The sequence below is a fragment of the Tauraco erythrolophus genome, chromosome 5 (assembly GCF_009769465.1).
Source record: "Tauraco erythrolophus isolate bTauEry1 chromosome 5, bTauEry1.pri, whole genome shotgun sequence".
In the NCBI taxonomy this organism is placed as follows: domain Eukaryota; kingdom Metazoa; phylum Chordata; class Aves; order Musophagiformes; family Musophagidae; genus Tauraco; species Tauraco erythrolophus.
In genome coordinates, this window is record NC_141469.1 from 41,030,232 (window position 1) to 41,044,542 (window position 14,311).

General features: G+C 38.5%; 1 protein-coding gene across 1 annotated transcript in view; it reads right to left on the reverse strand.

The window, feature by feature from the left end:
* Nucleotides 1-685: 685 nt before the first annotated feature.
* The window catches only part of DHX15 (DEAH-box helicase 15), a 48,214-nt gene continuing 34,588 nt past the window's right edge, over nucleotides 686-14,311 (reverse strand). The window contains exons 11-14 of the mRNA XM_086612013.1: nucleotides 12,968-13,090; nucleotides 10,439-10,629; nucleotides 3,130-3,299; nucleotides 686-1,963 (exon numbers count right to left, since the gene is read on the reverse strand). Coding sequence (XP_086468139.1) covers nucleotides 1,846-1,963; nucleotides 3,130-3,299; nucleotides 10,439-10,629; nucleotides 12,968-13,090 — 602 coding nt within the window. The 3' untranslated portion in view covers nucleotides 686-1,845. The remainder of the gene's footprint in view (nucleotides 1,964-3,129; nucleotides 3,300-10,438; nucleotides 10,630-12,967; nucleotides 13,091-14,311) is intronic.

Sequence of the window (14,311 nt, forward strand, 5' to 3'; positions counted from 1 at the left end):
ATCAAACTTGGGGCAGATTTGCAGTTCCCACTGTGTATTACAAATTCACTCAAATTTTCATCCTCAGACATGGTTTCTTTCACAATACTGTTTCCATTGCTAACCAAGAAAAAAAGTTTCAGAACATCTCCACTCCCCCTCAGATTAAACGGCATTTTAGAAAAAAGTTGGAATTAGAAGAAAAACCTCAAATCACTTGATTTCAAGTAATTTTGTAACCAACTGCTATGATTTAAATAGGATACCTCAAACAACAGTGCTTAAGATTAGTACTACAACTGAGGTTAGTTGACAGCTCTCCAAACACAACCTAATTTTGGTTCAGCCTTATAGCACACAGTTCCCATTCTAGGGAAACCTGTATTAGCAAGAGCTCCTCCAGCTTCTCTTTGCCAGAAGGAAAAAAATCTTCAGAGGATTCCAGGGAGAGGAAGAACTGAAATCTGACCAAATAGGTGAAGTCATAGAATGGTTTGAGTTGGAAGGGACTTTAAAGCCTAGTTCCAACCCCCCTGCCATGAGCGGGGACACCTTCCACTACACCAAGTCACTCAATGCCTCATCCAACCTGGCCTTGAACACTTCCACTGATGGGGCATCCACAACTCCTCTGGGCAACCTGTTCCAGTGCCTCACCACCCTCAGAGTGAAGAATTTCTTCCTTATATCCAATCTAAATCTCCCCTCTTTCAGTTTAAAGCCATTTCCCCTTGTCCTATCACGACATGCCCTTGCAAAAAGTCCATCTCCAGCTTTCTTGAAGGCCCCCTTTAGGTACTGCAAGGCTGCTCAAAGGTCCCTCTGGAGCTTTCTCTTCTCCAGGCTGAACCACTCCAACTCTCTCAGCCTGTCTGCAAAGGAGAGGTGCTCCAGCCTTCTCATCAAATCTTCCTACAACTTTCACATGGGATCAGCTTTCCCAAATTGAATATGCCGTCGAGTCATATTTCACTAAAAATCACTACAAAATTACAATGGTGCAACATCATTTGACCTACAGTGTCACTTAAGTATTACTTGTGTTGATCTTGAACTATCTGAACATCACCCAGCAGGGTAATTTCTAACTGGCCACAGACACTTTACAGGACATATTACCACAGCTCTGTCCAAGAAATATCTAGGAGTATGTCTGAAGAAAGCACTCTCCAAAAAATTCTGCATGCATTTCGTTTTTAAGACAATTGCCTACATAACTGAAACAAGTTTGCAAAAGATCAACATTGTATGCATAATATTGATGTCACCATAATTGTGGTGGCTTAAGCATCTGCACTTTTAATATCAGAATATTAAACTACTGCCATGTCCATAAAACAGCAGTTTGATGGGAGACTAAATGGCTTCTCACGTTTTGATCAAAACAATAGAAATACTGACATACTGTGGCAAAAAATTAGTATAAATAGACTTTATTGAAGTCAGTACCTTTGTACTGAAGCTGAAGATTGTGTCTACATAAGCACAAGTTGTAACATTTCACAACTTCTAAAAGGAATGTCAACAATTACAACGATCATGCATACCATGGTCGATAATCACATTTTTAGAAGCATTTTTCAACCATTTCTAAAGAAATGCTTATAACATTGTTATATATAGAACTACTTTCAATAAACTGCAAAACATTGATCAGCTTTTCCAGTATAAGCTACAGTGTCAACACAAAAGGGAGGCATAAATGTTTAATTTATGAAATCAGAATGGAATATTTACTGTAAAGAAAAATTAAAAAGCTTTCAAATAAAGGCCATTATTGAACCAAAGTGAAGAGCACAACTTGAACTTTGAATCCTTTCATCTCTTAAAGCTGTCCTCTGAATAACTTCAGTTCAAAGCATAAATTCAGTACTGCGAGTATTCCTTGGACTGAAGTTTGGCAATGATGCGATCCAACTGTCTCTTTGCTTCACACTGCGGAAAATTGCTCATGTCATAATATTGAGGGGCAATTTTCACCAGCCTGTCAAAAAAGGAAAAGTTCGTTACTAATATTTAAACTTTAAGATGCATCCTACAGAAATTCTACAACTGAGGGAAACAAAACATTATCCATTATTTTCAGCTCATTCCGTGATTCTAAGATTAACGACAGTTTATACACATGCACACACATTTACGTCTCAGTCCCATCCTGGGCAAGTGCCCAAAGCCAAAAATCCTGCACTCCAGCCTAGCAAGATGCTCCTGTTCAGCCGCATGTCTCTCACAGACCCACGCTGCTGCTTTGGTACGTGCCACAGCAGCCCATGCAGTCAGACCTGCTGCTTGCTGCCCAAGTCCACGAGCCACAGAAGTTCACCTAAATACCAGTTTGTGCCAGAGTACAGTCCAGCGCCAGCTGATTCAAGCTTAAAAATGCAACCAAGGCCATTGGATTCTAACATGTTTTCCATTAAACATATATATATGCACCCCATGATTCCTGGCTTACAAGTCTTCAAACTCTTTCTGCACAACAGCACAATTTCAACAGCAGTTGAAGAGCCTCCCATGTCTCCAGGGCTTACAACCTGGCAGTTTAAGTACAATCCTAAAGATGGGCAAGACAATGCAGATCTCTGCTTGTCTGCAGAGGAACAGGCCTCTAACTTCCCTCGTATGCACTCTATTGCCTAAAAAAACATTATGACAAGGCAGGTTGTACCAGTATTACCACCTCTTTCATATTTTAAGAAAACACTGAATTCTGTTCAGATCCTTCCAGAAGAGTTACAGACACCTACTGCCAAGAAAGGTCCTAGATCTTGAGAACAGAGGCATCTACCAGTATCTCTTAACTGAGGAGTAGAAGTGGGTGCTAGGAACATATCCCCAGACCTAGCATCTCCACACAGCTCCTTCCCAATAGGCTTACTCAAGCAACCACTTTTAAATGAAGCGTCTCTCTGCACACTGCATAGGGAGCCTGGGCACCTGGGTTTTACACAACTCCCACAGAGACAAATATCTACAAAGAAAACCTTTAGTCATCTACGAGATCTCAAGTCCATGCCATTGCTGTTCCCCAAACCATTTTAATACTACTTGCTTCAGGAAAAGCAAAAGGAATTACCTCAATTTAAAAAAAAAAAAAAAAAAAAAAGAGCTTTACAGTAGGTCATGACTGTGTTAAGACTTTTGGCTTACCATTCTGGCTTGATGTCCGTACATGTCCGGATGTAATTCTTTGTTGTAAGGACAAACTCATTATAGAGCACCCATTCTGGTTTATGATCAAGAACAGTGGAGGGATGCAACTGCACCACCTGGTTATCTTTTACTGTTAAGTAATGCCCTGTTCGTTCCAGATGTGCCACCTAAGTGAAAAGACATTCTTTTATTACCACAGGCAATTTTTAAATTAAATTATTTCAAGCTGACTGTTAAGTGTTCTATACAAAATACACCATCCCAACTTTCAAACCTCATCTAAATTTGGCACATTACTTGACCACTTCAACTATTTATCTTTTTTTATAGACACAATCAAGACGCCAGATGTTTTTGCTAACTGCTATGGTAAGTGTATATTCTAACATACAACTCAAGCGACAGACAAAACCAGTTATCACCCAAAGAGAAGAACCATTATTAGAACAACAGCAACACAAACACAAGTACTGGAAGGGAACATCTATTGGCCAGGTTTGCAACATCACACAGTCAACTGTGGTCTAGTGCAGACACCTGCTACAAGCACTTCACTGCAGCAGCTGCTGTGGGACAGGTGAGCCGCAACGTTATCTTATCCTTTCAAGTTTTCATTAGTGCAGTGTTTCAGTAGTAATTTTTTACTGACGCACGTATTATTCTGCAAATCCTCTCACACAGTGGGCCTGAAAAAAAAGTCAGTCCAGTAAGAATAGGAAGTTCAGTATATCAGAAAGAAGTACAGTCTTGTTACAGCGAGAGCTGCAGAGCTGGAAAACGTAGGTTCAGCAACACACTTCTGCTGTGACCTTGGTGAAAATCAATTAACCTCTCTCTGACCAAGCCTCTTGCTCTATGGAAGGGAGTAACGCCTACCTCGCTGAGATGCTCCGATACCTAGCTCATTAAGATTTGGTAAAGCAGACAGTTATCCTTACAAGGATATCCTTGGTAAGAACAGTTCATCTAACAGAACAGGTAACTAAAATTAACCTTTTGACACTAATAACACAAGATGATCTCAGTACTTACTTCATTACATATATACACACACACACAAAAAAACACTGTAAAAAGAGTAAGCAGGACAGACAATGCCTGAAAGATGTCTGAAAGACATTTTTAATCAGACCATCATTAGCTGCTTTCCTTTAATACAGACTGCGTACGTCCTTGTTTTCTTAATTCCTACATATTTGTCACCTTTCTTTTTTCTGCCTAGTCTAAGGTAAATTCCGTCTATTAGATTAAAATACCAGGATTTCTAAAGCAATAGCTACCTCAAATTTTAAGTCAGAATATCTCCTCAGTAACAAATTACTTCTTTTGAGTGTGTTTCTCTTATATTTTGTGACATTAATATCCAAAACATGTTTAGTAGTCTGCAAATCTTTTCACTCAAGATTTGAGAGATTACACTGCTACTTTATTTCAAGTCTGGGGAGTCAACAGAGGCTCTTTTAAATGGAGATTAACAGTGCCCTGTCTGTAACGATTTAGGCTTAATTTCATTCAACTCAATCCAACATTCGCAAAATTAAATAGTAGTACAGCTGCAAACCAGACTAAACTAGAAACTCATCTGTCACAGATCTAGCACAATCACAGCACATATGTTGCAACAGGATTATGCTTTTTTTTTAAAAAAGGTATTTTTTTATAAAATTAATTTCATTTTTCAGATCAAAAGTAAAGCACACAAAAATATCTGTGTGGTTTATCTGTTTCTGTTCTTCTCATAGAAGGACAGAACAACTCCTTTGTTTCATTCTACACAACAGTGTGTTGTTAAATTTACATTTAATACAATTTACCTTTAGCACCTCAGTCTCTCGGATGTATTAAAAGAGTCAAGTCTGACCACCTAGCTTTCCCAAATACATACAATTTTCTTTTCCATGTCATTTATAATATTAGTAAAGAGTTGTATTTCCTGTTTACTGTGTATAATTCTGAACTAAGTAAAAATATTCTAAAATAACTAATCAAGCATACTCAAAGAAAAATAAACGCTACAGAAAAGTACAGTTAGCTTTTAATTTCCAGGGAAGGCCAGGGACTACAATAACCCCAAGTTAAGAAAAAAACCTATTTCCTTAGAACATAGGTATCAGGGCTAAGTCACCTTTAAGTGGTTATATACTCCTGTGACTTATTTAGATCCCGAGCTAACACTGAGCTGCAGTATTTATCCTATTGAGATGTTTCTATTAAGTATGCTTGTTAGCACACAGGTTGGTAAATAATTTCATGTTCAGCAACGGCAACGCTATCATGAAATACGCACAGTGAAGCTATGGCCCCATGGCAATTACTACATTCTTCTGCTCCCTCCTGGCCTGAGCTGTTCAGCACAGCTGACAGAGCCAATTCTGCTGCTCCTCTGAAGGGGTAAGTGGCTTGCCAGATCCTTAGGCTAAAAAGATTTAGAATGGGCTCAGGCAAGCACCAAGGCTGACACAAGGGAGTGAACAAGGACACACAGGAGGCAGCATACACACTTATGCTCCTTAGAGCCCCTGGCATGCAACCAGATCCAGTGCCTGTAAAGTACAACGTAGCGCTGGTTGGGCCAGATGTCCTCCAGAGATACCTTCCAGACCCAACCATTCTGTGATGTTTTTCAGAAGCATGAGATGCCACAGAAACTACAGAATCATACAAAGCATGTCTAGGAAATGGGTTCACTTTCAGTGAGCAGTGGTAGTAAGCAAGATACCAGGGAACACACTTGAACCCTGACATCAGGGAGCCTGTCATGTATCAGCATAGAGTATTTGTGAATTAGGCTACCTGAACCAAGAACGGGGCTGTAAGCAGAGGGAAAAGCTGTTAACACTGACTACACAACATAAGTAGTTAAACAAACATGACTCTCAAAGGACCGTAAAGAGTCAAGCCAGTCCACGCATCTCTGCAACTGAAAAAGCCCACCTGCTGCCAACTTCTACATCATCAATTATAATGCTTTTATCAACATGACAAACCTACATGGAAACAGTGGCCACCATGGCACATGCCACCATAGGAAAAGGTTTTAGTACAAGTTCTCAAAACAGAGGTTTCAAGGATGTCACAACTTTATTTAGAATGACACCACACCTTCCTCTGAAATTTTAAGTGTGCTTGTGCTGATTCGTTATTTATCATGCCACTGAACCTAGAGGGGCCAACCAGGGTTCTTCAGTCAAACATGCCAAACACTGTAAATCCAAATGCACTTAAAAGGGTAAAAGTAGGAATAGTATCTCAAGATCCAGCCTTTTCCAGATTTCAAGCTACAAACTTCGGCAGGCTAGTCTTGACAGACAGTTTAGAGAAATGGTTGTTTCTTGCCTGTCTTTTTGAAAAAGGAACACTAGCATACACTAAAGGAGCAATGTCAGTTGCTTGGATTTCTTCAATTTCTGCTTGCAGAGCACGCAACAGTTTTTGAAGCTATTAAAAAGTTTCAAACTGTTCTGCATTCTTAGAGAGCAAAATGAATACCATTAAATGCACTTGGTGACCATCTTTGTATCATAGCTTTATTTTATTACCATTCTATTATTGTAGGAGCCTGATTATGTAAAGGCTTCAAAACATATATCAGTCTATACAAAAACAAAGACTAAGTAGCAGAAAGAATGAAATTTTTAACTAGTAAACCAGTTATCTGACATCTAACTTGCCAGATAGCACAGGTCATTTAGTTTCATCCTCCCTAGTGACCCTGACACATCCTGTGTTTGACTAAGCCACGTCTTCCAAAAAAGGCTTTAAGCTGGATTTGAAGACACAACAGGACAGTGGTGGCTCTACCATATACTACAGTACTTTGAAAACTTAAGTCAGAATTTAAAGGTGGAACAATTATCAATTCTTGTTCCGCCTTCACTACTAGACTGGAAACACAGCGTTAAAAACCTAAGTTAAGACAACTGGTAATATCAGTCTTAAAAAGAAAGAAAAATCGCTAAGAGGAAGATGACTTGACTTTAAGACACTTTGGCATTTGCTTGCCTTTTCCAATGCAATTTTAATAGTCTCCTTAGGTTACTTCCTGTAGTATAATTTTTTTTGCTTAGTCTTTACCACAGTTATTTCAGCTACAAGTCTATTAACACTTTAAAAATTATAAGCTTAGTTTTTCTACTTCTGTTGAGTAAATAACGACCTAGTTGAATTTTGTTGCCAAATTACGTTTCTGTTAAAGCTGTACGATTTTCCAATTCCTCTCCCTTCTTAACACAGAATATGTCTGGCACTAAAGCATTAAGGAGGCAGTATTTCTCTTATGTTTTGTTTTCAATAAGCAGTTTCTTAGTGATTTTGCAAGCATCACTCTTGCTCTACTTTACATACACTTCACATATTCTGATGTGTGATACAGAAACTGAAAAGAGCCAATAAAAATTTTTCATTATAAAAAATAGAAGAAACCAGGGACAGAGCACAAAAATTTTATAAGACAACTTCTTGTCAGTATCTATCCTTCCAAAAGTTTTTCTACACACAGAATTGTTGGCGTTTTTAAATATTTTACTATTCCTTCTGCTTGCCTATGGCGGATTTACTGGAATTCAAGTTTGTATTTAAATATGAAGGGTAAAAAGACGATTTGTCACCAGCAGAAATTCCACATTTATCAGTCACTGACACACAAATGAAGGCAGGTTAAGTTTACAACTCTTAGTACTACTTATATAATTAGTACTATTTCAATAGTTAATACAGGCCTGCACTGTCTGACATCAAGAACAGGTCTTGATTAGTACAGAAACTTCTACAGTAAATTTTGATTGTTTTGAGAACACTAAGCAACTATGGAAGTAGAAAACAATGCACTCAACGAGAACTATTTCAGAACAATGGCTCCTATACAGTTTTTCCCCACTTCCCACTGCTTTTTTAAACTTTCACCATTTTGCAACTTCTGCCATATGCTGCCCATAGTCTCTGCACGTAAACTGCTAAAGTCTATCTACTGTACATGCACACACTTTGCAAGTGCTCAGACTTGGAATTCCACGTATGTTCTGTACTAAGAGGACAAGACTGATATATGCATTTCATTACTCAGGTTTCCTGAACTAGAGCCCCCAAATGCCGGAGCCTGAATATCTGCTAAGAGAGGGTACAATGTGCGCACAGACTACACTTTGAAGTACTTGAGCTGCTGGTAAATAAAATGTCTTTTGAGTGTTTCTAAGTTTTCTTAAGTATTTATCAATTTTCTATTGAAGGTTACTCAAAGACAGATGGAATTAATGAGAGAAGGTTCAGAGTCAAAGTCAAACAGGTATCACTATCGTGGAGGTTAAAGAGTGAAAGAAACTCAAAATGAAATGGACTCAAACACATCAAAGGAGAAGAGAAACTGTTGAAATGGCTTTGACTCCAAATGTCTCCAACAGGTCTGCCATAGCTATCTCTTGATTCAGCCCAAAAATTCAGTTAGGCATTTTGGGTGAGGGAGTTGGTAAATGACCTATTGACCATGGAAGCCCAAGGAGACTTCTGGAAAGGCTTTAATTTTCACCTGTGTGAGTCCATTTGCTCTATTCACAGCCAAAATATAAAGTCAGATCTCTAACTCTTGAGCAGTAGAGACAAAAAAAGCTACCTACACCAACAGTAAAGTTCCACATCCACGTGAAAACATCTATTAGAGGAAGAGTTTCAGTCTGAATAACATAAACCAAACTGACAGTGCACCAACTTCCTCCAAGGGCATGACCTCCTATAGGCCCAAGCAAACAAAGGAAGCCACAGAGTACTCTGCCAAATGGAAGCACAACTGTGGCAATCAGACCTGCCTCAACCAGCTGGGGCCCAACAAAGACCATTGGGCAGAACTACCCTGTTTTGCAACAGTTAACAGAATTCAAGGTGTAGGTGAAAATGTGTCTTAAAGCATCCCTCAAAAAAGATGAGGAAAACACCTCCCCAAAAGCAAGGAAGAACAGTGACTAGCCTACCTGTCTGAAGGGTTATAGCGAGTCAGTCTTTAGAATCATTTCAATAATTAAAAGCAGCCAACAGCCTTAACCTTCCATTTGCATTACAGTGAAATGCTGTTGTTGACATCGATATTTCTGTATTCCGAAAACCCAGAAACATGTTTCTGCTACAGGCTGGCTGGCAGATTCCTGGGGAAGGTACTGTTTCCTTAGAGGGGGGGGATTTAAACATCCATGGCACCCAAGTCTGTGCCCCTCAGGAAGTGGTAAGTGCATGCCTGTCAAGCTGCTTGCCACTCTAAGCTGCACAGCGCTGACCAATGGTTCCCTTTTCAACTGGTAAGCTTTTGTGCTCAAATACTACTAGGGTACAGCTCAAGTGAAAAAAATCACGAAATACCATGGGTACTCGTCAGCCTCTTAAGGTTAATGACCTGAACATTAACAGGTCATGTTCTCCAGAAGCGAGATATGGGGCTCTAGCAGAGACACTGCTGAGATGCACCAGAACACATGTTTTCTGGAAAAATTATCACAACAGTCCAGAGTCAACGAGGATGAAGACTCACTCCCATTAAAGGTTCTGTACACCTGGGTCTGCAAGAGCCAAAGGGACTCTTCTAGTCCCAGGGATGAATGTTGAAGAGAAAAAACACCAGAGGAAGGGAATATGCAAAACAAAACAAAACAACCTCAAACCAAACAAAAACGAAAACAAACCTCAATGCACCACATTAAAAACACAGTCTGCATTCTAGCTTGGAAGCATGCTTAACATGAAATGCAAAGCATCCAGGAGGTAGCAGCGGAGACTGGCTTCCATATCATCCTGGTTCAAGAGGCAAATGAGTTACAAACAGCGTACCACCTTGAGATTACAGACTTGCTCCAGTACTTGTGACTCGTGTAATTTAAAAGTGAAATATAAATATGGAAAAGTATGCAAAAGAAAATATTATATAAGGATTACAGTAATTAATATTTATATACAACTATAATTCCTCTATTTTTACAGAATACAAATAATTTTAAAACTACATATACTCTGCAGTTACTTTGAAATGTTGTATCAAGCTACCTCCTCAGCTATTCAGAAGTTAGTGGTCAATTCCTGATTGGTCATGCCAGAAACAGCATTTTGATACTAGTAAGATTGTCTACAACTTCTCTTCCAAACAAGATTTGGCTAAAGAATGTACTACTTGAGCAATAATCAAGTAACCTGACAAAGACTAAGTGGTAATGTAGTTAGCTTTGTATAATTCAAGTAACATCCATACAGTTTTGATAGATTATAACCACCATACTAACATTAAAAGCCACGTGAACACTGAAATACATTCCCTGTAAGAACACACACACACCTGCATGAAATACCCAGTAACTAACGCCTTTCTTATGTTGATGTAATAGTCTCGGCTGGTAAAGTCTGTGCTTCTACGAGGCAAATTAAATCTATCCATGATTCGTGACAGCTGTTGGCGTACATTGTCTGCAGACATCAGGGACCTGTAGTTAATGAAGTTGTCATAACACCACTGAACCGACTCATGATCTGCAACATTAAAAAACATGAATCAAAAATGAGTATTTCATCCAATTGGAACAAGTAAACAAAACAGCAACTAACTGATTGATCAGTCAGATGAACCACAAAAAAATATCTATACATTTTTATAAATGACAACAGCTCTTAGTTTATTCAGTCAATTTCTTGTATTTGATAACTTGCCCAAATTGGTTTCTATTCAGGACGCATGTGGTCAAGATCAAAGAAAAAAATTTTAAAAATCAGCCTTCCCCCACCCCCCACCAACATAATATATATAAAATCACTGATGTTTTGCTGTAATACCACACCAATGAATTTCACACATTTCAAAAATCAACTAGAAAATAATCTTCCAAACCCGCAGTGTAAAATGTAACTGAACATAAGGAACACTGCACAACTTTTAACTATAGCATGCAATGAACACTCAAGACAACTGTATATAAACTATAATGTATTTGAGAAACCAAACCCTCCTTAAATGAAGCATTCAAGTAACAGTTAAGAGCTGTAGAAACAGACTAATCTAATACTAAGTGTGATGGACCTCACAGCAGTTGAAGTAAATGTAGGTGACTGGTTAAATACAGCATCAGTAACAGAACTCCGTGTTCTTACATTACTGCTTCTACTGCTGATAGCCCTAATAAGAAAAGTGTTAAGACAGCAAGCCTAAGCTGTTCTGTCAGGATAAAAACCTGCATGTTCAACACCAAGAAACTCAGTTCTCCCTACCAATTCTGTTACTTTTCAAGTGATGCTCTTCTCATCTTTGTCAGTTTAACAATCCAACAAAACCAGACTTTTAATTTAAAACTTAAAGTATCTCTTGTACAGAGAGACTATTCTTAATTTGCACTGAAAGAAGGTTATGCAATTTGAGGAAAATTTTAAGTTGCTTCTGCATTTTATGTTACAGAACATATTAATATGAAGTATGATGGCTGATGCTCTTGTACACTATACAGTAGAATCATAATTGAAGCACCATAGCATGTTACTTTCTGTTCCATTTGAACTGCGCATTTTAGATGACCCAGAACTTTTTTATATTGTTCTAGATATTAACAGTAGCAACATTTCGTCTTCTGATCCTCAACCCCAGAAATCTTACTCAATTTCACAGTGAAACTGAACAAACGATTATTCCCCAAGTAATTCCATCCCTCAGTAACCTAAGCATGAAAGCAGTGGCACCCAGAAACACACACACATAAAATGTCTGCAAGACATACTGGATCTTGTTAACTAAAAAGCTAACAGAAAAAAACAGCACGTATCTCCAATTCACAGGTGTTTAGTAGTTTCTCAGCTGCCGTTTTGAACGGTTTTGGATACTTTTGTTTGGACTTTCACTCTGAAAATACTGTTATTTTGGATTGCCACATAATATAGTGTTAGAATGCTTCCATGCAAAATTTCTAGATCAAAGCTGCAACAAAGGGGCACTGAGTTGTGGGTTGTTCGGTTGGTTTTGTGGTTTGATTTTTTTGTCGTTTGTTTGTTTTACTCAGGGTAAAAGACTTGGGTTTTTGTTTGCTTACAGGAATCTTACTGAAGCATCTAATTTAACCTGGTTGGCAGTTAAGAGTGATCTTTTACTTACCACCAGGATAAGTCACTGTTAAAAAACGTGTGCCACTTACATAATCACTTTTCAAGAGAACTCCTAGCTTCACCTGTTCATTCTTATCTTTTTCAAGCTGCTAAAATACACTTCAGCTATTCTGAGGAGGACTGTACATTTTCCATAAAATCCATGCACAGAAGCGAGGCAAATGAAATAAATTTACCATATAGCTCTTAAGTTACTTCTCGTTCATGCATCACCCCTTTGCCTCTCAATCCATCCCAAGACCTTATTACCAAATTCCTAACTATATTAAAAAGTCAGGATTAAAAAGATTTTGGGTCTAGGAACTTATCCTTCTGTAAACTCAGATTATTTTCTGCACTGCTTTCCCTGAAAAATTACTAAGAGTTCTGCAGATTTTTCTATAATTAATGTCAGATAACAAACTTCCAATATTTCTTTATTACAGGAACGCTTACTTCCTTCTGTCCAAGGTTACCCAGCATTGATTTAAAAGACTGGCTTGTCTCCATACTCATCAGTCTATTACATGATCTCTTGGCTAGTCTTTTGGTTTTGCTTCCTCCCAAAGGAAAGTAGCACTTAAAAAGCTCTTTCACATAGTTCAAAAAGAAAAAAAAAATTAAGATTACAATAGAATGGCTCAAAAAACAAGCCCAAGCATTTCAATCGTCCTTGGAAACCAGGACTGAAAGCTGGCAGCACAAAGTATTACAAATAATTTTGCTAAAACAGGTTCACACTTACTTTGTTTGAAAGCATGGTAAACATTCAGCAACGTCAAATGATCTCCATCTATGTGGGCAAACCTCATCTTGGCTTCATCTGCTGCTTTCTTTGCTTCCGTGGGGCGAACAAAACACTGTGGGACTAAACAAGGTTGGTATGGGCCCAACACAAACGCCCATATCGATGAGTCACGCATTCACAGATAGAGGAACAAGGCCTAGCTAGGTCAGTTCACAGAGCATAGGGCAGGGCAGGATGGCCTCCGACTGCATCTTGGACTGTTTACTACCTTGATTTGGTACATCAACACCTAACCCCATCTGTAAGACAAGAGGGTTTCAAAGCTACAGAGCACCTGATTATTTTAATAGAACTATAGGCATCAAAATCTCTAGTCAGAAGGCCATCAAGATTGCGTATGTATACTGGAAGGCTAAACAGATCTTAGTTCAACACCCAGTGCTGATAGCTCTACCAGGAGCTAGTACCCCATGTAACAGAACACTTTAATTGCAAATTTGCTTTCTCAGAAAGCATTTATGGACAGAGTGAAGATCTGAAACTGTACTGCACTAGCACAGTCTAAACAAACGTTAAGTTTTATCACAAGTCTGCTACTACACAGAACACACTAGTAAAGTCAAGCCCTCTTCCCCAGATGGTATTGTTATCAGCACTGGCACACAGAAACATGCGAATGAAGGTATTAATAAGTCTAAAGGTTGTGATGGTAGCGGTAGTGGTGGAAGGTTAAACCGTCCTTTGGCACTACTTAAAAAATTGAAAGAAATCTCAATGTGATGAGCTTTGTCTATCATTATATTCTCTTACATAAATCTGACAGTCTGACTTGAACTCAAAAGTTGCATTTCAACATTTGCTTCCCAAATACAGACTAGCCAAGACCATAAATAGTACTGCAGCCGACTTAATTAATGGTCTCTCCACATTCTTACAGGTTTGTAATGTCGATACTAATTCACAAGACATTGAAAACAGTTATAAGAGATCTTCACTTTATAGAGATCTACGGGAGAAAAAAATCAGTTTGGTTTTAAGTAGATGTAGTTTTTAGGAGGTTAAACTTCAATAAAATCAATGCTCAGTAAGATGCTGCAAATCCTTTATCTTTTTCCAGCTGCTTGGGACAACATTAGCCTTCTCATAACTGAAGCCCACCAATCTCATGAGAACACCTCTTTGCATCTCATCTGTCCCTAACAGATGAGGGCCTTTGTGGAATGTTCTGTAGTTTTCCTTTATTTTATTCTTCATTTCCCATAAAAGCCCCCAAAAAGCTACATTTCAAAAATATGTCGAGTTGAATACTGGATGAAACTTGAGAAAAAAAAATACACACTG